This window comes from Pezoporus flaviventris, unplaced genomic scaffold, assembly GCF_033815535.1.
Source record: "Pezoporus flaviventris isolate CSIRO_AGI_PZ_B2104156 unplaced genomic scaffold, CSIRO_AGI_Pfla_v1 ptg000040l, whole genome shotgun sequence".
Classification (NCBI taxonomy): Eukaryota; Metazoa; Chordata; class Aves; order Psittaciformes; family Psittacidae; genus Pezoporus; species Pezoporus flaviventris.
In genome coordinates this window covers 9398162-9419381 of record NW_026892588.1, presented here as the reverse complement: position 1 = coordinate 9419381, position 21220 = coordinate 9398162, and the positions used below count along the sequence as shown (strand labels likewise).

Genomic DNA, 21220 nt, shown 5'->3' with positions numbered 1-21220 from the left:
AAGGGAAAATAAAACAATGAATGTTGTTGTATTAATACCACAGTAGCACTAGTAACAGAGCTCTGCATGTCTTTAGCTGGTCCCCGGGAAGCGGTTTCTCATCTTGGGGTCTCCAGTGCATCTCCCCTCTCCTGGCATCCCCCTGCTCCTGTATCCCTCTGGCAGCATCCTTACAGGCCATCAGAGCGCTGAATGCATTAATCTGCTAGGACAGACTGTCCTGTTATGGCTGTCTGTGCTCAACTTCAATGCCTCATAGAAAGATGAGGGAATGTAAAACTAAATGAAGCGTTGCCACTTGGCCATGGGAGAGGTGACTTAATTGAGTTGATCCAAAGCAACCACAGCCCTCTCCATGTCTGCCTCCCCTGTGATGGAACTGCAGCCCCATGTCAGTGCTGGGGGGAGGGAAAATGAGAGCAACCAAACACACCATGAGAGCTGATGGGTGATTTTATTCACAACATCTCCAAGCAGTGCCACGGGGTCTGACATCCGCCCTCCCGTGCATTTATCCCCATTAAACAAGGATAAATGAGAATATGATGCCATCCTTTTAAACCCTTCCTTGGTTGTTTCTCCTGCTGATTTCAGACCCCCGTTCTGCTTCCCTTTTTCCATCTGTGCCAAGTGTATTTCAGTGTTAAGACTCAGTGCATCATACCAGCCTGGTGTGGGGACCGTCCCCAGGGCAAGGCACTGCTGCTGCCTGGGGGGCTCAACCCATCTGGGACCAGGCAGGGAACCCACCAGTGTCTTTTGAGAGCAAAGCCTGTGGTGCTAGGGAGATAAATCCCTCATGGGGCACAGGCTTGGTCCCTGATGGGTCCGGTCCCTGATGGGTCCGTTCCCTGCCTCCGCAGGGTGATGTGGTACCATTGGCTCCGCTAGCAGCTCCCTCCTGTGCACAGGAAGATCCCTATGGCCATGCCTAGCAAGGAGAAGGTCCCCAGGATCAGGCCCAGCACCAGCGGGGCGTGTGACCGGCTGTTCTGTTTACCTGCAAGAAGAGGGATGGAGGTGAGACAGGGCTCACACCCACCGAGCCACCTTCTCCCCTCCTGGACCTGACAGACCTGTCCCAGCGCTCTGAGCTTGTAAGAGGCCCACACAGGTGGTGTTGAGGAAATGCTGGAGGTCCTGCGTGGTTTTGGGGTACTTCATCAGCTCCCTCTCAGCAAAGGTGGCCACCGCGTCTCTGCCGGGCCAGCGCCGCTCCCAAGTGGCGTTGGGGACGTGAAAGCTCAGGAAAGCTGTCCCGTTGAGCGTCACCTCGTAGAAGCTTTGGGCTGTGCCATTGGGGAAGAGACTGCAGCCGAGGCGGCAGCACAGGCTCTGGGTGTCTGTGGGGACAGAGGGAGCAGGTCAGGGTCAGCACGCTCCTAACCCTCGACAGCCCATGGCTGTCACCAGCATCAAGCTGTGCACTGAGTTTACGAGGCCTCAGCCTTGCACCACACAACCCAGCCACTGATCTGTTTTCACTCGGTTTAGCTGCAATGGCAACTTTTCCCAACAGATAGGCACTGCACTTTATCTTCCCCTTCCTTATCTGAGTACAGCACAGCTTCAGTGTTAGAGAGACGGTAGGTTTCAGGTGCTATTCCTCACCCTCACGGAAGGATGCAGTAGAGGGAGCATGGGACCCTGGGCAAGGGGAAACCCCAAGGTGAGAAAGTGCTTCCTAAAGGCCAGGTAAGGAAATGCAGAGCTGCAGCAAAACTGGTTTGGGGGTAAAAAAGGAAATGATGGGGTGACACAGCCTGGGCAGGAATATGAGAGGAGCAATGCAGGCAGGGACATGAAGCCATTGCCATCAGCATTCCGTACCTCTCACAGCAGCTGCAGGATGCAGATGGGATGCAGGCAGGGTGCAGAAGGGGAGTGAAGGCAACATAAAGGCAGGGTGCAGGCAGAATTCCTACACCTCCCCATCCCCTCAGGCTGCAGCCCCCAGCCCTTTTCCCAAGGCTGAGCATCACCCTGTCCCCTGGGTGGGCTCTGGGTAAGAAATTCCCAGCTCAGAAGGGCTCCTTTTGCCTAGAGAGACAATTTGCACATGGCCATGTCCATCCCTTTGCCAAGCTGTTCCAGTGACCAGGCAGTGAATGGGGGCTCCTCTTTCCCATTGGGACCTGTCCCTGTGCCCTCCCAGGGTACCACTCACAGTTGATAGGCCTCTCCTTGCTGAAGAGCTTCACCAGCTGGCTGAAGTAGTTCAGGTAGGTGGTCACATCCTGCTGCCGCCTGGCCCAGGCGTCCGGGGGCTCCAGAGGCAGCACCTGGGTGACATTGAGCCCTTCCAGGAGATGGCTGAGCTGCCCGTCCAGGCTGGCGTTCCCCCAGAATTCAGAGTTGCCTTTGGAGACCAGGGTCTGCTGCAGCATGGTGAAGGTGAGTGGGGCTGCAGGAGACAGCAGGCATCACCCAATGCCTCATCCCCTCACCTAAAAGCCATGGGTGTCCCCGCATGCGAACACTGAGTTCCTCCAACCCCAGCCACCACCGTGCCCTTGCCTTACCTGCCTGGTCTGCCCCACAGCCCAGGGCCCCGCAGAGCAGCAGTAACCGGAGCATCGTGGGGATGGGGACTGGATTGGTGGCCCCACGGCTGGCCTGGCAGGGAGTTAAGCAGGACGGGGAGGTGGGGCTGCAGGAGGAGGAGAGTGGGAGTCCAGCCAGGTCTCTCCCATTTCCTTAGTCCGAGCCACCCACACCCCTTCACTGCCGGACATGCCCTAAAGCTCTGAGCTCACGGGGGAGTGAGCAGCCAGGGCCTGCCTCAGTTTCCCCATTCCTTGAGGATGAGCTCCAGGGATCCCTTTGGCAGGAGCTCCATGAATCATAGAGTCACAGAATGGTTTGAGTTGGAAGGGATTTTAATATCTCATTCCAAACACCTACCACAGGCAGGGACACCTTCCACTAGACCAGGTTGCTCCAAGCCCCGACCAACCTGGCCTTGAACACTGCCAGGGATGGGGCAGCCACAGTTTCTCTGGGCACTCTGTGCCAGCGCCTCAGCACCCTCACAGTGAAGAACTTCTTCCTTATAACTAACCTGAATCTCCCCTGTTTTAGTTTAAACCCATTGCCCCTTGAATGTGCGATGGCGGCAGGGAAACACAGCGGCAGGGGACCACTGCAGGAGGAGACGGGAAGGATGGAGGGGAGCAGCCTCACAGCCCCACGCTGCACCCATGGGGGGCCTGGTGCGTACATCCGGTACCGGTGCTCTCGGCACGCGCTGATGTGACATGACCCACAATTATCCCTGGAAGGACGCGGTTCTAAGGATGCAGCATCCCTGCATACCTCTCACGGGGGGGAGGGGGGGGGTCGGGACCGAGAAGCGCCCGGCAGGGCTGGCTCCGCGTGCGCGCTGCCTGTAGGATCCATGGTTTATCGTTCAATCGGTACGAGATGCGCGTTAACGTTTTAACGATGCGGCGTCGCGCGGGGGGCGTGGCCTCACCGCCGGGGGCGTGGCCGTTATCGGGGGCGTGTCCGGCGGCGCCGGTGCCGGGAGCGCAGCGATGGCGGCGGCGGAGCTGGAGCGGCTGCGGATGGCCGGGGCCGGCATGGCCATCGCCGTGCTCACCAGCGGCGGCGACGCGCAAGGTGGGGCCCGGCCGCGGGGGAGCGGGGACATCGGCCCCCGTGGGCTCGCCCCGTCGGGGTTGCGTGTCCGTGGCCGTGTCCGCCCTGGCTCCCGCAGGCTCGGCGGGGCCGGAGTCCTCGGGGCCTCGGGGAGCGCAGCTCCTCCCCGGACGCCTGGGGCGGGCGCAGCAGGGACACGGACACACACGCACGCACATTCCTCCCGTGTTTCCCGCGCGGTGCATCCCACCCGCGGCTCTTCCCTGTCTCCATCACCCCGGCGGGGGGCATTTTTCCGGGGCAAGCCCGACGGTGGGGTCCGTCCCCCCACGGCAGGTGTTTGTAATGCGCCTCGCCCGCAGGCAGTTGCTTATCTGTAGCTCTCACCCGTGCACTGAGTTTCCCCGGTCTCTGCCCGCATGGCCCCCACTCCTCAAGGGGACACCTCAGGGTCATGGCTGTGATTGGTCCCCTCTGGAGCACAGGCTCCCTCAAGGCCAGCCTGGTTCATATCTTGCCTTTCCAGGGATGAACGCTGCCGTCCGCGCCGTCACCCGCATGGGGATATATGTGGGAGCCAAGGTCTTCCTCATCTATGAGGTTGGGGTACCCACCCAATCCCCATCACAAGTCAGGGGGGAGCTTCCCCCATGTGCCGGGGTACCCCTCACCTCCACCCCCTGCTTCTCCACAGGGCTACGAGGGGCTGGTAGAGGGGGGAGACAACATCAAGCAAGCCAACTGGCTCAGCGTCTCCAACATCATCCAGCTGGTGAGGATCAGCGGTAGGGTATGGGATCCCCTGATCCCACCCCAAACCTGTACGATGAGCTGTGTTCCCCCTTTCTCTCTGCAGGGTGGGACGGTGATTGGCAGTGCCCGCTGCAAAGCCTTCACCACGCGTGCGGGCCGGCTGCGGGCTGCCCGTAACTTAGTGGAGCATGGCATCACCAACCTCTGCGTCATCGGTGGGGATGGCAGCCTCACGGGTGCTGACATCTTCCGCTCCGAGTGGGGTGGGCTGCTGGAGGAGTTGGTCCAAGACGGTGGGTGAACCCCCTCCCAAAAACCCTGGGTGGGTAGAGTGAAAGCATTCAAGGGGCGTTGAGGTCTGGAGGCTCCACCCTCTCACCATGATACAGCACCACTATAGGGTTTAGTGATGCTCTTGGCAGTCCTGGGGTAAGGGTTGGACTTGATGTTCTTAAAGGTCTTTCCTAATTTAGTCCATTCTATGAGCCTCAGGGAGGGCTGGGCTCTTCCACTGCTCTGCAGAATCCAGCCCAACACTGGGGCAGGGAATGGGAGTGCCCTAAAATATCTGGTGGCACGGCCATCCCCCCCCCCCGCAGGGCAGATCAGCGAGGAGGTGGCACGGGAGAACTGCCGCCTGAACATCGTGGGGCTGGTGGGCTCCATCGACAACGATTTCTGCGGCACTGACATGACCATTGGCACCGACTCGGCGCTGCACCGCATCATGGAGGTGATCGACGCCATCACCACCACGGCACAGAGGTGAGCGGGCTGGGGGCTGGACTCTGGACCACCCTGGGCATCAGATCCACTTTCCATCTCCTCCTACCTGTATTCTTGCAGCCACCAGCGGACGTTTGTGCTGGAGGTGATGGGCCGCCACTGCGGGTAAGATGGGGAAGGGATTGATGGGATGGGATGCTATGTGTTGGGGCTGGTGCTGCCACCACCATGTCCCCGCAGGTACCTGGCGCTGGTGTCCGGCTTGGCCTCAGGCGCAGACTGGCTCTTCATCCCTGAATCCCCTCCAGAGGATGGCTGGGAGGACCTCATGTGTGAGAGGCTTGGAGAGGTGAGAAGGGGGGTTCCTATGGTCACATCCCCCTTTTCTCTCTGGAGAGTCCCCGCAGGGATCTGGGCTGCGCCCTGTGGCCAGTGGCCAAACCCTGCGAAGCTTCGGGAGCTCCCATCATTGTCCCTGTGAAACAGGGCACTCAGCTGAGTGCAAATCCAGCCCTAATGTACCAGGGGCAGTGCTGCCTTGGGGCTTGGGCACCCAGACCATGAGCCACCCCCTGGCAGCAGCAGATATGGGGAGGGTGGAAGGATGCTGGGACTTGGTTGCCAGTGATTTTTTGCTAACCTCAGTGGCTGATATCCTCCCTACACCAGACACGCAGCAGGGGCTCACGGCTCAACATCATCATCATTGCTGAGGGTGCCATCGACCGCAGTGGCAAACCAATCTCCTCCAACTACGTGAAGGATGTAAGTGACTGCTCCAGCATCCGCTTCAGCACCTGCAGTGACCAGTGGGTTCCTGTGTGACCTCCTCTCTTCTCTGCAGCTGGTGGTGCAGCGCTTGGGTTTCGACACACGGGTCACCGTCCTTGGCCACGTGCAGCGTGGCGGGACTCCATCAGCCTTTGACCGTGTGCTGGTAGGTCCTGGGTGAGGGTGATATGGGGAGGGTCATCCTGCAGAAAGGAGCAGGCAGCTGAGGGAACCCTGTTCCTGCTTTCCCTCTACCCATTGCAAAGGACTTGCCAGCTTGGGATGAGACTCAGATGGTCCCCCGAGGCTCAGCACTGCAGAACAATGTGCTTTTTTTCCCTCATTTGCTTCGAATTCCATGGGTTTTTAAATAAAACCAGCAGCTCCCTGGCTGTAAGTCAGCTGTGCAAGCAGCCATGCAGTTTCCAAGCCTGTGGAAGCATCCCAGCTAGCTGGCATAGGGCAGCCCTGATGTCACAGGGCACCGGGTGCCCCTTTCCCATTGCAGAGCAGCAAGATGGGGATGGAGGCAGTGATGGCGCTGCTGGAGGCCACGCCAGACACGCCGGCCTGCGTGGTGAGCCTCTCGGGGAACCAGTCTGTGCGGCTGCCGCTCATGGAGTGCGTCCAGGTGGTGAGTACCAGGAGGATGAGGCATGCCAGCCTGCTGGGTGCGGGTCCTGCTCCCCTTCTCTGCAAGCAAGGGTCTCATAGTGCTATTCTCTTACCCCCCCAAACAAAGACTAAGGATGTGCAGAAGGCCATGGATGAGAAGAGGTTTGATGAGGCCATCCAGCTGCGTGGGAGGTGAGGAGTGGGGATTGGGATGGTGTGAGACCTCCCTATGGGATGGCCAAAAGGATGTGCTGGGATGGGGGATTCTCTCCTGGGGGGAAACCATTGGCTCCTGCTGCTGGGAGGGCATTCCCCCTCCCTTCTCTGGGTCTAGATGCCCATCAGGGGCATGCTGCCTTGTTCTTGCAGGAGCTTTGAGAACAACTGGAACATCTACAAGCTGCTGGCGCACCAGAAGCCAGCGCAGGAGAAGGTGAGGAAGGACAGAGAGCGGCAGTGGTCACTGTCCCCACCTTGGGGGACACGCACCAATGTGCCATCCCCATCGCTGTCCCCACAGAGCCCCTTCAGCCTGGCCATCCTGAATGTGGGTGCTCCTGCTGCCGGCATGAACGCTGCCGTCAGGTCGGCTGTGCGCATCGGCATCTGCCAGGGACATACCGTCTACGTGGTGAGCGACGGCTTTGAGGGCTTGTCCAAGGGGCAGGTGAGTGGGATGGTGAGCCTGGGTGCCACAGATTGCCCAGAGGAATGGGTTTGTGCTTGGAGGGGGTTACAGGGTGTTTTACCCCAAAACTGAACTCTGCTGCTTTCAGATCCGTGAGGTGGGCTGGCACGACGTGGCAGGCTGGCTGGGACGTGGTGGGTCCATGCTGGGCACCAAGCGGTAAGTGCAGCCCCAGAGGGCTATATGGGAGGGGATCCCCTGTCCTCACCTCACGATCTCTCCTCCGTTTCCCCCAGGACACTGCCTAAGACCTGCATGGAAAAGATCGTGGAGAACGTGCGGAAATTCAACATCCAGGGGCTGCTGGTCATTGGGGGGTTCGAGGTGCGGGGGGAATCCTCAACTCTGTTTCAGAGGGGGCTGGGATGGGCTGTCAGCATCCCATGTGGTGCAGGCAGCCCAGGGCATCCCTTTTGGGATGTGCATCCAGCCCCAGGGCCAGCACTTCCCCAGCTCTGGGCTGTTTGCAGGCCTATGAGGGGGTGCTGCAGCTGGTGGAGGCCCGCGGGCAGTACGAGGAGCTCTGCATCGTCATGTGTGTCATCCCTGCCACCATCAGCAACAACGTGCCCGGCACTGACTTCAGCCTGGGCTCAGACACGGCTGTCAATGCAGCCATGGAGGTGAGGGACAGGGCAGGGGGCAGCTCCCGGAGCTGTCCTGCTCCAGCAGGTCCCATCGTGTTTTGGGATGGCACATTGGGAATGAACCGGACTCACATCCCAGGCAGCAAAGGTGAGTTTTCCTTGTGTGATCCCTCCTTCTCCTGGCATAGAGCTGTGACCGCATCAAGCAGTCGGCCTCAGGCACCAAGCGCCGTGTCTTCATCGTGGAGACGATGGGGGGCTACTGCGGGTACCTGTCCACTGTCACCGGCATCGCAGTGGGTGCTGATGCTGCCTATGTCTATGAAGATCCCTTCACCATCCACGACCTCAAGGTGAGCAGGGCAGGACCTGCTTTCTGGCAGTATCATTTGGGTAAAATAAGAAGGTAAACTTGGAAAGGGAGGGCTCTGGGTCAGGACAGGATTTAGGGGAACAAGGCCAAGATCTGTGAAGCTGCTGGGTCGATGTTAGTGACACAGGTCCAAACAAGAGAACCAGAGGGACCCAGGATGGCTGTGTGTTCATCTTGCAGGCCAACGTGGAGCACTTGACTGACAAAATGAAGACAGATATACAGAGAGGGCTGGTGCTGCGGTGAGTTGGGAACCCCTGGTGATGCTCACTGAAAAACCCAGCCCTGTGGAATGGATAGAGGCTGGAGCTGAGCCCTTCCTGTGGCCAGAGAGGGTCCTTGTGTGCAGTGAGATTCGGCAGGGTGGGCACTCAGCTGGGGAACAGTCTTGCAGTGGGATGCCTCTGCTGCTGTCACCACCCCTGCCCCAGGGTGGGGAGATGAGCTGGAGCAGCAAAAAAGATGTTCAGGGAAGCATGGAGGGACCCCCTCCAATCCTTTCCCTCTGTTTCCCCAGCAATGAGAAGTGCCACGAACACTACACCACCGAGTTCCTCTACAACCTCTACTCCTCTGAGGGCAAAGGCATCTTCGATTGCAGGATTAACGTCCTGGGTCACCTCCAGCAGGTACAGGGGATGGGGCAACACACAGTGTCCCCAAGAGCTGGGTGGGTTTGTCATTGCCATTTGTTTGTCCCCAGGGGGGAGCACCAACCCCCTTTGACCGGAACTATGGGACCAAGCTGGGAGTGAAGGCGGTGCTGTGGATGTCGGAGAAGCTGCAGGAGGCCTACAGCAAGGGTGAGCTGAGGGCTGGGGGTCCTGTGGTGGGGTGGGTGGATGCTGGTGGCACTGGGCAGCTGGGCCCTGGTGAGGTGGCCATGGTTGGCAGCATCCATCCCCCGCCCAGGGCGCACGTTTGCCAACTCAGCAGAGTCTGCCTGCGTGATCGGGCTCAGGAAGAAGGTGGTGGCCTTCAGCCCTGTGACTGAGCTCAAGAAAGTCACTGACTTTGAGTAAGTCCCCATCCCTGTGCCCCAGTGGTTCAGCAGGCCCCAGGGAGAGACCCTCTCCTGGGTCGACCCTGGGACCATACTAGAGCCGTGTCTCCCCCCTTTGCAGGCACAGGCTGCCCCAGGAGCAGTGGTGGCTGAACCTGCGGCTGATGCTGAAGATGCTCGCCAACTACCAGATCAGTCTGACCGAGTACATCTCGGGAACAATGGAGCACGTCACCCGCCGCACACTCAGCATCGAGAAGGGCTTCTAATCCCACCAGCCCAAGCCATAGCCCCCCACCCTGTGTCATCTCCATCCCCACATGCTGCTCGGGGAGCACCAGGTCCCCTGTTCTCAGTAGCCCTATAGCTTTGCCATCAACCCCTTAAAGCAGGCAGAGCCTGGTCGCAGCTCCCAAACCAGCACAATCCTGCCCCAAAATGCTGGTCCAGCGGTCTGGGTCCTCTGCAGGTGCAGAGAAGAGGTGTTGCTAGAGGCCTGCTACAGAGCTCAGACCCTTTGTCTTCCCTTAGTAGTTTATTCCTGTTATTTAACAATGGGGTATCTTGATTCCTTACTTAGCGGCTTGACCGCCTGAGCCAACTGCTGCTGTTAGTCACCTGCTCTGTGTGCAGGAGAAGAGCCAAGGAGGATGCGGTGAGATCCCGGAGCGGGTAGGGGCTGTTCCTGGGGGCTCTCAACTACCCCAAGGGCCCTGGTAAAGCTCAATCCTCCAGTGGTGTTTGGCCTGTGGGGTCTCTTGAGGGCTCAGCACAGAGCACTGGTCCTGGCAAGCCCCTTTTTCCCGGCCACCTTGCATGATGCTTGGCTGCGACCATCACCATGCGGCCCTGGGTGCTGTGCCCGTCATCTCACTCCCCAGATCTTGTACCATTCGTGGCGCTGCTCTCTTCCTCTTAAGAGATAAAACCTGCTGGAGCCAAACCTGCCTTGCTGGAGAGTGATCATTGCGTGCTGTGGGGGAGACCTGTGGTTAGGATGGGGTGAATGAAGCCAGATGGTTTGCTGTGGAATAACCCTGGGCCGTGAGGCTTCCCTGCTTCATGCATCCTCAAAGCCTGGGAGAGCTGGACATCAGCATCCCTCTGCTGGCAGACTTCACAATCCTGGAGGAAAATTGCTTGTCCTTTGTTTTGGTTCCCACCTTCACAGAAAGCGCAGAAGTGATTTATGGGGGCACTATGTTTGTTTGTTAAGGCAGTTTCCCAGGGTGGCTGCCAAGCGTGCCGGCTCCCGCATGCAGTGCTTGGCTCAGCCGATGCCAGATGGACGCATGTAGCCCCATTCCCAGGCCACTTTCCTCCCAGGGCTTTTGGCTATGGCTCCAGCCCCTGAGACATGGCCAGCACCAGGACACTTCCCAGTCTTTTGGGTCGAACATGCAGTTATGTTTTCCTCCCCATGGAGTTGTTCCCAAGCGATGACTTCTCCGCGCAATTTCATTGCTTTTCCCCAAGCTGGCCCCATTACTTGTTTTAGGCTCTGGAGGAAGATTGTAATTACTGTATCTTCCCTGCCAGAGCTGGGTACACAGGGAATTAGCAGGCCTTGGTGATGGAGGCAGCATTGCTGCTGTTCCTGGGTGAGCATCTGCTCTGGGGACCCCAGGTAGAGACCTGGCTGCTCCTGCCAGCACCGGCGAGTGGGAAATAGAATCATAGAATGGTTTAGGTTAGAAAGGACCTTAAGATCATGCAATTCTGCCCCCCCTGCCTTGGGCAGGGACACCTCACACTAGATCATGCCACCCAGGGCTCTGTCCAACCTGGCCTTGAATGAACACTGCCAGGGATGGAGCATTTATCACTTCTTTGGACAACTCATTTCAGTGCCTCACCACCCTCACAGTGAAGAACTTCTTCCTTATATCTAACCGGAACTTCCCATTTTAGTTTAAACCTGTTACCCCTTGTCCTATCACACCATCCTGTGTGTACTTCTGAGAAGCCTCAGTGGTCCCACTCACCTGCCCTAATGTCCAAGAGTCCCCAAGGGCAGTTTCAGCACAAGTTCAGGCTGTACCCACAGCCGCTGGTGTTTTCCACCATAGGGAAACATCTGCCCTCACCCCTAGATCTCCCTGCTGAGACAAAAGGTATGGGAGAAAGCAAGTCATGCCAAAAAGCTCTTGGCAGGGCAGCGGATGGGCTGGCATGGCACCACAGCCAGGTTTAGAGTGTGAATGGGGAAGGGGTGACCCCACATGGACAAGGGTCACCACAGCCTTAACACCTCATTTCCACTCCAAAACATAAAAGTCTGCGCTACCAGACTCCTGGGGGAAGACAGGCAAGCACAGCCCTCCCATCTTGTGGGGAGCAACCACCCCGTGCCCTACCAAGACAAGCAGGAGAGGACATAGTGACTGTGCACCCAAGCTCCCCATCACATCCAGCTCAGGCCGAGGTTCCCACCCTCCCCATAGAGAAGGCACAACAAAAAGGCACAAGCATCTTTCAGCGAAGGGCAGGCTGCCAGGTCCCTGGGGTGAAAAGGCATGAGCCGAAGGGGCCAGGCTCCCCCTGGGCTGTGCCAAGAGCGAGCCGGATGCTGCGGGGTCATCCTGCAAGGAGTGTTTGGGAGCATCAAGGGCAGCTCTCCTGGCAGCGGGAGCATCCACAGTCGCCAAGTGTGAACAGCGCAGCACGTAAATGGCGAGAGCCTGGGGACAGTCATGCTGTCAGGGATTAACAGCCCAGCTTCTCCAGTGGAGCAGGAAGGAACTGTGCCAGAGCAGCTGCAGGCCATGGCGATTGCTCTGTTTGCCACCCTCACAGCAAGGAGCCCCCGTGATAGATGACACTTTGATCACTCTCCTTCCAGCAAAGCTGAGATATGGGGGGGTTCTGGCATGCCCAAAGAGCAGCTCTCCCGTTTCCCCCAACTTGGAGAGGCACAACTACTGCCACCAAGACAGCCTGGGAGAGGGCTTGCCCTCGGCACAAGGGCAAGATGCAAGCAAGATGACGGGTAAGTCTCCTGGGCCCTGGCTGTCAAGGGAAGTCTGCTATAGCATAAATCACACTGGCCATTTAAATGCAGCTGGTTTTGATGCAGAAGGCAAGAACTAGGTCATCTGAGGAGTTAAATGCCTCAGCAATCCTCACCCAAGTGATAAGGGTCAAACTGTACCCCCTCCCACCAATGTCAACAGTATTGTAGAAACAGGGCTGTCATCATCCCCCAGGATGAGCATTCCTTCCTTTCTGGCAGCATGACAAACAGGGAGAGTGGGGACATGGAAAACGCCACGTCCCCCTGCACAGCACCATGGTCTACAGCTGAGCAGCACACAGGGTTCACATACTATGTCTCAGGAGCCATTACCATCCCCTTGCACCTCTGCACAAGCAAGTCAGCTTTACTCACCATCTCCTTTGCTTCCTGTGCTCCATGTGGACTCGTGGCTGCAAGAAGGTTCCCAAATACCACAGTGCCTTTGAAAAGCAGCCCCTGCAGCAGCCTGGTGTGCTACCCACCCACACCAGAGGCTGGTGAGCCATTTCCCAGGTCCAGTGAAGCGGGAAGGCACAGGGGCCCACAGCCCTCCTCCTGCTCTGCAAAGATAACAATGCAAGCCATGAACCAGACATAATGGAGCAATGCCCAGAGTCAGTTGTTCTCACTATGTTTGCTGAACCCCAGCCACAAGTGACGCGTCCTAGAGGGATAATTGGTTTTATTTGGTATGTCACAACATTTCAGTTTGTATTTAGGAGCTCTATAAAATCTTAGTAAATGCAGCTTTTTCATTTAAGGAAGCAACACCAACTCCTGATGTCTGTGCAAGCCCGACAGTAATGCCTGGCTTGTTTCCTTCTAACTGCAAAATGCCCAGGGCCTTTTTACTCTGATGTTCCCTTAAGCTGCTCTAATGCCTGCAGAGGCATGAGGGGGTGAGAGTAGAGCTGAGCATTCAGGATCTGGAAGAGTATAACTGCTGTTTCACTGAGGCTGCATCAGCTTTTCTTTGGGCTGCCTGACCGCCAAGTCAGATGCTGCACATTGCTAATGATGACCAGAAGTCAGGAGTTGAAGATAAATAAAGAATTCGACATTGACCTTCACCATCTGCACCAGACAGTTCTTGGTGATCACTTCAGACAGCATCTCCCCAACAGACTTCACAAAAGCAGATCGCTGTGGTAGAACTGCCTTCAGAGTGTGCTACACACAGAGGCTGGCCAAGAATCAGTCTGACAGGGAGCCACGAATAAGCAGTGAGTGACCTTTCTGGCTGACAGCAGGCTTTGCTATCCCCCTTCGATCACACAGCACAGTGGCACCACTCACTGCAGACCTGCTCACTTCTGCTTTGCCTGCAGCTCCATCAGACAGTCCCAGCAACATGAGATACAAATGTTAACAGAGCCTGCTATGCAAGCAGGAAAGCTCCCGAGAGCCAGGTCAGGCACTGCCAGCCCCAGCACGATGTGCACAGCCAGGGGCGATGTCAGGAGCTACAGGGGCAGCCAGCAGCATCCCAGTCCAGTCCCTCCATAGGGAAAGCACAGAGGGAAACACCGAGGCTTTGGCTGCAGCCAGGCATGTGTGAGCAGAATGGTGCTGCAGGTCTGGCTGGTTCTCCAGGGAGGTTTGTAATGGGCACCATCACTGCTCCTGCAGCTCCTTCTTCCGAACGGCCTGGAGCCTCCTCCCCACTGTCTGATGGATGATCTCCAGACCCTCTGCATCCAGTTCCTTTGTGAGTAGTAGGATGGCATTCAGGACATTGTTCTGTTGGAATGAGAGAGACACTACTTTATACAAGCATATTAACACCAAGCCCAGAAAAGCACACTTGATTTTTAAAACACTGCTTTCTAGGAACTCCACCACTGCCAGTTTGCAACAGCCACCTGCAGCTACAAGGACAGAACAACCAAGCCCTCAGGGCAAACAGGGACAGAGACTGCATGTGAGGAGGCTAACTGGAATGCAGGACAAACCCATCCACCCAGTCCTGCAGACTGCCCACATGCCTCTGGCTTCTGGCCACCCTCCCAACTGCCTTCTGTAAGGAAAGGCACATTCATGAGCAGCCACCCTCTCTCTCTCTCTCCAGTGTGATTGAATGTAGGATGGGAAAGGAGAGTAACTGTCTGATCTGAGGAATAAAGAGCTGTTAGAATCATAAAAGCACGAGCTGGAAGAAACCCTTGAAGGTCTCCAGCCCAACCCTCACACATCACTCAGCAGCACCGTACACGTGCAGCAAGACTTGTAGCAAACTCTTGGTAATGCTGTTGAGCTTTGCGGTGGGTGAGCCGTGAGCAGTTTATCTCCTACAGACCTTTGAGTAAGGAGAGAGCTTCAGTGGAAGTAAATGAGCATACACTTAGAGAAGCCAGTGAAACAACATTTAGACTAATTTGATTTTTCTTATTTCTTCTTATTTCTTATGCCCCATCCCTGGTAGTGCTCAAGGCCAGGCTGGACAGGGCTTGGAGAAACCTGGTCTAGTGGAAGGTGCCCCTGCCCATGGCAGGGGGTTGGAACTGGATGAGCTTTAAGGTCCCTTCCAACCCAAACCATTCTATGATTCTGTGATGATTCCCACATGTCCTATCACTGGATACCCAGGAGAAGAGGTCAGCACTTCCCTCTCGACTTCACCTCCTCAGGAAGCTGTAGAGAGCAATGGAGTTGCCCCTCAGCCTGTTTTTAATCCAAACTAGATAAAACCCAAATCCTCAGCCACTCCCTACAGGACACTCCTTCCAGCCCTGCCACCAGTTTCATTGCCCTCCTCTAGAAGCATTCAAGTACCTTAACATCATTCTTAAATGGTGTGGCCCAGAACTGCAGGAAACAAAAAGCAATCTGGTCTTTAGAAGATACTCACTCTCTTCTTCCGGTTACAGTCTGTTTCTTGAGGTGAAAAGGAGGAAAATTTATCCTTGGGAACAGGCTTCATACCAAGCTCTTCTCGGATTTTGCTAAAGAAGGGGAGGAAGAGCAAATGTTATGACCAATTGGGAGAACCTTACTCTGCCAGGCCAATCTTTTCTAATCATGGCAACCATGAATGAACCATGTAGCTGAAGGACTGGAGGTGCATCTATTCTCACACCACCACTGCCTACAAACCAACATCCCAAGTAAAACTCCCACATGAAGTAACATCCACCCAGCTATAAAAACCACAAGTGCTATTAAACCAGCACAGCTCCAGCACCATAACTGGAACAGTGGTAATCCGCACCAGCTGCAGGCCTGGCCCATGGAGTATCAGGTCTGGCTGCTAGTGTCCTTTCACACTACACGAGTTCAGCCCAGATATCCTAACAGCTCACAAGCAAGCCCTCACTTTGTCTCTTCCAGACTGAAGTTCAGCAGTTCACTCTCGGTCTCTGTGGTGGATTCAGCAGCACTGGATTCAGTGGACTCACGGCAGCCATTCCCCACATTCCTCCTTGCTGGTGGGGCCGTGATCTCCTCGCCATCAACCAGGGCCTGGGACAGTTCTTCCTCTGTCACAGCTACAAAAGCCAAAACAAAAGCCTGCTGCAATGAACTCCAACAGCCCAGGAAGGAAGCATCTCTAACAGGGGAGGTACTACTGCTGCAGAGATACACTGCAGTGGTTTGGCCCCAAAATCATCCTTTGTACTGGCCTTCTGCTTTTATCCTCCTCCTACAGTAAAACCCAACAGGAGAATGATGGCAGCCATCACCAGTCTATCAAAGTGAGAAAGGTATCAAGGAGGGCTGCAAACATGCTTTGCTACTTCTTGTCTCTGGAGAAGGCTCCAAAAGCCACAGCGCTACAGATACCAGATGGAAAAGCTTGTTTTTTATGCCAGCATAAGTTGCAGAATCTTTGTTTTGCCACAGCTAAGGAGAGAGCTCTTTAAACCAGTAATTAGTGGCACTAAGTTATAATGAGGAGCTCTCAGTCCCACTAGTGTTAACTCTAGCATTGCAGGGAAGGCAGAAACCAGCTTAGAAGCAGTGGATCTCACAGAGCGGACACTCAACCTTCAATGCATCCTGACTCACGGAAGAGTCAAAGGACACCTTAAAGAGAGGAACCAGCACATCACTGGTTGGTTTCCCATTCACCCTGCCCATGGCTTGGAGCTGTTCACCTATTTACCCACCTTGGTTATCAAGCTTCTGCAGGCTGGGTAGGTTACGAAGCACCGTCATTCGGTAGCGGTGGGGGTCTGTCCCACAGCAGGGATTTTCAGACAGCCACAGGACCCTCAGCCGGGGTAGGTTTTTGAGGTAGAAGAGCTCATTTAGGCTTGCAATGTTGTTCTTCCTCAGATAGAGTTCACTCAGATTCTGGCACTGATTCAGTGGCTCGAGATCTGAGATGCCATTCACACTGAAGAGACAGCACAGGATCAGAGACCAGTAAGCCCATCCCTCCCTCACTGTACTGTTCAGATGAGAGCACAGCCCCTGTAGCACAGCAGCTTTCCAACCCCCCCTTCCCACAACTCCACACTGTGGCACATCATGGCAAGGGACGTCAAGCAACCCACGGCTTATAGCATTTAATCTTTTCAACAGAAGGAATAATAAGCAGCCACTCCTCTCTACTGCAGTGACAGACAGCCTCTGCTTTCCCCAAATGCATGCCTGTCACATTTGCGTCCTTTCCTGTAGCAGCTCCTCAGACTCACTGAAGGAGAACCTACGTAAGATTCCCCAAGCTAAACAGCTCAGATTTACAGACAGCATTGGCCGTTGTGGGATCCCCAGAACAGGGGGAAGATGGATGTTTTGTTAGGGGGAGTCTTACAGAAATTACAGGCTCTGTGAGGTCCATGAAACATTTCAATATGCATTCTGCAAACTGGCCCCATACAGAGGCCCAGAAGATCCCCACCCAAACTATAGAATGGGACTCAGGAAGCAACGATCCTAACAGGTTTCAACACTTCTCAAAACAGGGACTATTTTCTTGAGTAGCAAAGGGAAGAGTGCAGAGGAGCCAGCAGAATAATCATTTCTGCATCTCTGCCACTTGAGAAATGGGGCATGAAGAGCCAAGCAGCTCATACAGCCACAGAAAGGTGGTAAGAAACCACTAGACACGTCACAACCCCATGTTAAAGCGATTTCCTCTGCCCTCTCCAAAACTGGCAGTCTAACAGTCACCTGAACGTGATCACCTCGATGTTGGGCAAATCCCGGCATATTGATATCTGGGGCAGGAAGAGACAGAAACAGCAAGTTGGCACTCCAGAAAAGAGAAAAAAGGCAATTTAAATCACAGACAAGATAAAAGCAAGCACAGGAATTTAGGTTTGCTTCAACCTAACTCAAGTTTAATACCACCAGAGAGATCTGCTGCGACAATCAGTGCAGAGTCAGCAGCCCCTCCACCCTCACTGCCCAAGAGTGGAAGCACAGACACCAGCCAGCAGCATGTTGCTTTTCTGCTCCAGCAACTCTGCACAGGCTTCCAGCCAGCACATACAGGGCAGGATCCCTCTTACCCCAGACAGCCCTCTAACAAGAGTACATCATCCAAAGTCCCAAACAGACAAGGTATGGCTCAGGGTCTCCAAGGGTCCATGCAGGGCCTTGGTGAGGAATTGGTTCCAAGTGCTCTCTGGAAACAACAGCATCCCTGCATGGGCTTTTTGATTTTGATTTGTTTAGTTTGAGATGCCGATCAATCCCGAAAATCACTGCAGCCCACTGGCAGCAAGCCAGCCCAAACCCAGGCTGGTGCCTTCCTCAGCGCCCTGTTAACCCCACCCCCTCTGCGGCTGCCGGCCTAGGCTATGGCCAGCCTGATGGGCACGGGCTGGGGCTCCACGACAGCAGCGCAGAGCCGCGGTGCCTCCTCCTCGTTGGCTCTTCCCGGCAGGATGGGAGCGGGCACGCAGTACTTACATCCGTCAAGTGGCTGCCCCTGTGGGAAGAGAGCAGCGGGTCACCGGGAGCACGGCAGGGCCCAGCTGCCCGCCTGCTGTCCCCACGCCCGCTCTGCACCCGCCAAAGCTCCTCTGACACAGCCCTCCATGTGTTCCCCGCTCCCAGCCCTGCCTGTACCCCCTCCCCAGGCCCAGCGCCAGGCCCAGGCCCAGCTGCCCGCCCCGCCTCCCGCCGGGCCCGCACGGCCCCGGGCCGTTCCCGTCGGCGCCCACCAGCAGTTAAGGCGGCGGACACCATCAAGCGCAACAGCCTTGGCCCGAGCCAGCACCGCCGCCCGCGTCAGCCTCATGGCCCGGCCGGGCCGCCCCGGGCCCCGGCGCCGCCGTCGCCAGAGGCGGAGCCCGGCACTCGCGCAGGCTCCTCCCGGCCGGGGCGGAACGGGGCTGGGCTGGGCGCTGGAGTTTCAGCGCGCATTGCATTGCATTGTCTACTTTTCCCGTGCGTTGTACGGCCTATCGCCGGGCTGGCCATCGCTGGCAGCCCTCCGACCCTTTGGGTCTCCTGCTCGAGTCCTGCCAGCTCTGGATTGGGCTGTGTTGCCTGCAGCAGGCTGGGTGTCCTGAAGATCCCTGATGTGCAGTTGTGTTTAATTGCCTCATACTTGCGTGTAGATTTGATTATTAATTTGATTACATCTCATTAGAGAATGTTTCATACAGACATTCACACCTTTATGGATATGTATTTATATGTAACACAGATATGACCTATATCTTATATATGACTTATAAGTGGCACGTAGGGATATATATACATGTGTATATAGATCTACTCATGTATATATCTACTCATGTATATATACCCCTACATCTGTATATATATAAACTATACAAAAATAAGCCTTGGAGGCAGTTGAAGCAACTTTTGGAGTTCCTGTTCTGTGTGCAGCTGTGCACAGGCCCGCTGATGGGAGGTGGTGCTGAGACACAGGATTCGGGCCATGTGTCGGTGAAGGCAGCTGCAGGATCCAAATCCTCAGCATGGCAGGAAGAACAGCAGCATATACAGACAGCTTTGTGGTACTTTCCTTCTCCAAATCCTCGTCTGCTTTCACTTCCAGTGGAATACAGAAACACCAGAGCATGCTTTCACCTGCCTGCCTGTACAGTCCCAGCCCCAGCCATGCATTGCTTCACTGTTGTCCCTGAAACAGGTTAAGTAGATTAAAGAATCTTCTGTAGGTGCTACAGTGAGACTCTTATACTTACCTTGCTTACACAGGTACAGGTCAGTCTATTTAAACTTCTCTGCCTGTTCTGACACCTCTCCTGAAATTGAACCATGTGCGAAAGATTGTTTCATTCAGGTTAATTAAATTGATTTTAATCCCCAGTTTCATACAGCAAGTAGTATCACTAATAATCTCAGTGAGATCTCCTCCCCGGTCTTTTAGAACGGAGAGAGCTTAAACAATAGCAGCCTGGAGAGAAAAACCAAAAGGGCTGCAAGTCTGGAACAACATGGTCTCATAGGGCTGTGTGGGATCACCTACAACCCATGGCATGTCCACATCCCACTTGCAGCCCTGCAGTGTCACCTATCAGATCATTCACGGCTCCACTGCAGAGGTGGAATCTTCCCACCACGAGCTCCCCAGGCTCCACTCCCATGAGTAATGCAAGATGAGGAGAAATTATTATTTTGACAAATAGCAATGCTTACTCAGGGGGTGCTAATTCTTTGGCATTTGCTTACTGAATTGCAGGCTATATAAAAAAGACACCCCACACTTCTGAAATTAATGAAAAGATTTATTTTGTTTTCAGTGGCGCACTCTGATTCCAATATGTCTGCAGCTGCAGAGCCAACCTGACAGCTCCCTGTTCCCCCTCTGCCTCTCCTTGCCCCCACAGCACTCCAACACGCTTGCTGGAGCACACAGAAACCACATTAGGGAGCGAGCCAGCTCAAAAATAATCAGTGAACCAGCATTAGACACTTGCTGAAAGAGCAAATGCAGATGAGCACAGAGAGGACAGTCACTGCTTGAGTGCAAGTCATGTCTAAGCATGCTCTGAAATTAAGAGTGCATGACCTAAGCTGTCTGTAGATTTTGAGGGATCTCTTCTGAGGAATGAGTTGCCTCTGAAGATGATGTAGCATGTGTGAGACTGTTATTTTAACTGCACAAATGGCTTTTATAACCTCTGCCAGGAATATGGCTGTGGAGAACACAGCCAGGAGTTCCACAAATGCATATTCACGCTGTAAAAACACAAGCTGGGATTGCCCCAAGCAAACCAGAAAGCATGTCTTGAATCCAATTGCGTAATCCAAATGAAGAGAAAGGAAGAGCTGCATCTCTGAGTGCCTCCCGCAGCAATGAGATAATCTCCTTGGGATCATCTCATACATCTGCGTCACTGTTGCAGAGGTGAAGAACAGTGGGGTCAGATGTTTGCTGAAAGGTAGGATTGCTTCAGTAGCTCTTCGTTGACCCAGTTTAACTATGAATAGAAAGGATCAGAGCACTCTCTGATCGGCTGTTTTCCTTTGTGCCCTGTTCTCCTGCTCAGAGCATCTTCATGAGCTGTGGGGACAGCGGAGCTGCAAGAGGCCCTTGCTCCTAGCAGACTTCAGCCAGTTTATCCCCAGTGGTGTCTCCTCAGTCCTGCTGTTGAAGGGGAACAGCTTGAGGACGGGTGGTCAGACCAATGCCTGGCTCTGTGGTGAGTGTTGTCAGCAGAGGTTTTGCTTTCACAGTCACAGGACCCTCTCTGAGGGTTGTGGATTACTTAGCTTTATATAGACCAAGGGGATGGAAAATAAATGCCATTAAACTTTCTGCACCAAAAGCGAACCAAAGGAGAACCCTGTAGAGTTCAGGTACCAATCACTCAGAACTCTTTGCTGCATGTTTTGGAGGAGCGATATGATTTCTAAAGACAACCCATAACTTCAATGTCATGCTCCTGAATGTTAGCCAGCTTTGGCAGCTCATTTCAGATATCTCTCCCTGACCTGTCAGCACAGGAAGCTCCTTTTCTCCCTTCTGTTATAAGCAGCATACAGGAAAAACTGATTTTCCTGAGCTCCAGTCCTCAATGATTCAATAAACACATGGTGCTTTCTGTGTCTCCATCCTGCCACTCTTGCTTGTGACTTTGTACAGCACAGTGTATCACTAACTGTGCTGTAACAGCAGCAAAGCATGGAGATGAAGCCATTGAAAAGTGGCATTAAAAAA

General features: G+C 55.0%; 3 protein-coding genes across 4 annotated transcripts in view; 1 reads left to right on the top strand and 2 right to left on the bottom strand.

Annotated features, from left to right (window-relative positions):
• Positions 1-843: 843 nt before the first annotated feature.
• PROCR (protein C receptor) lies at positions 844-2858 on the bottom strand. Its single transcript, XM_061465223.1, is given in 5 exon segments — positions 844-1000; positions 1077-1343; positions 2168-2404; positions 2523-2636; positions 2639-2858. Coding segments are annotated over 5 exon segments (828 nt in total). The 5' UTR covers positions 2736-2858; the 3' UTR covers positions 844-887.
• Positions 2859-3484: 626 nt separating this feature from the next.
• On the top strand, positions 3485-10059 carry PFKL (phosphofructokinase, liver type). Its single transcript, XM_061465218.1, has 22 exons — positions 3485-3621; positions 4127-4200; positions 4295-4372; positions 4457-4646; positions 4953-5118; positions 5200-5244; positions 5320-5428; positions 5749-5844; positions 5924-6016; positions 6359-6484; positions 6593-6657; positions 6835-6898; positions 6986-7132; positions 7242-7312; positions 7390-7477; positions 7624-7776; positions 7929-8093; positions 8294-8355; positions 8631-8742; positions 8817-8916; positions 9026-9131; positions 9238-10059. The coding sequence occupies exons 1-22, from the start codon at positions 3537-3539 to the stop codon at positions 9383-9385; spliced, it is 2343 nt and encodes a 780-aa protein (XP_061321202.1). The 5' UTR covers positions 3485-3536; the 3' UTR covers positions 9386-10059.
• Positions 10060-12797: 2738 nt separating this feature from the next.
• The window catches only part of CFAP410 (cilia and flagella associated protein 410), a 120761-nt gene continuing 112338 nt past the window's right edge, over positions 12798-21220 (bottom strand). The window contains exons 2-8 of one of the 2 annotated variants that reach the window (XM_061465221.1): positions 18246-18326; positions 17992-18010; positions 17248-17294; positions 16239-16468; positions 15446-15617; positions 14981-15074; positions 12798-13872 (exon numbers count right to left, since the gene is read on the bottom strand). In XM_061465221.1, coding sequence (XP_061321205.1) covers positions 13747-13872; positions 14981-15074; positions 15446-15617; positions 16239-16468; positions 17248-17294; positions 17992-18010; positions 18246-18326 — 769 coding nt within the window. In that variant the 3' untranslated portion in view covers positions 12798-13746. Of the gene's footprint in view, positions 13873-14980; positions 15075-15445; positions 15618-16238; positions 16469-17247; positions 17295-17991; positions 18011-18245; positions 18388-21220 lie in introns of those variants that run through there. The other variant, XM_061465222.1, reaches the window with a different exon arrangement.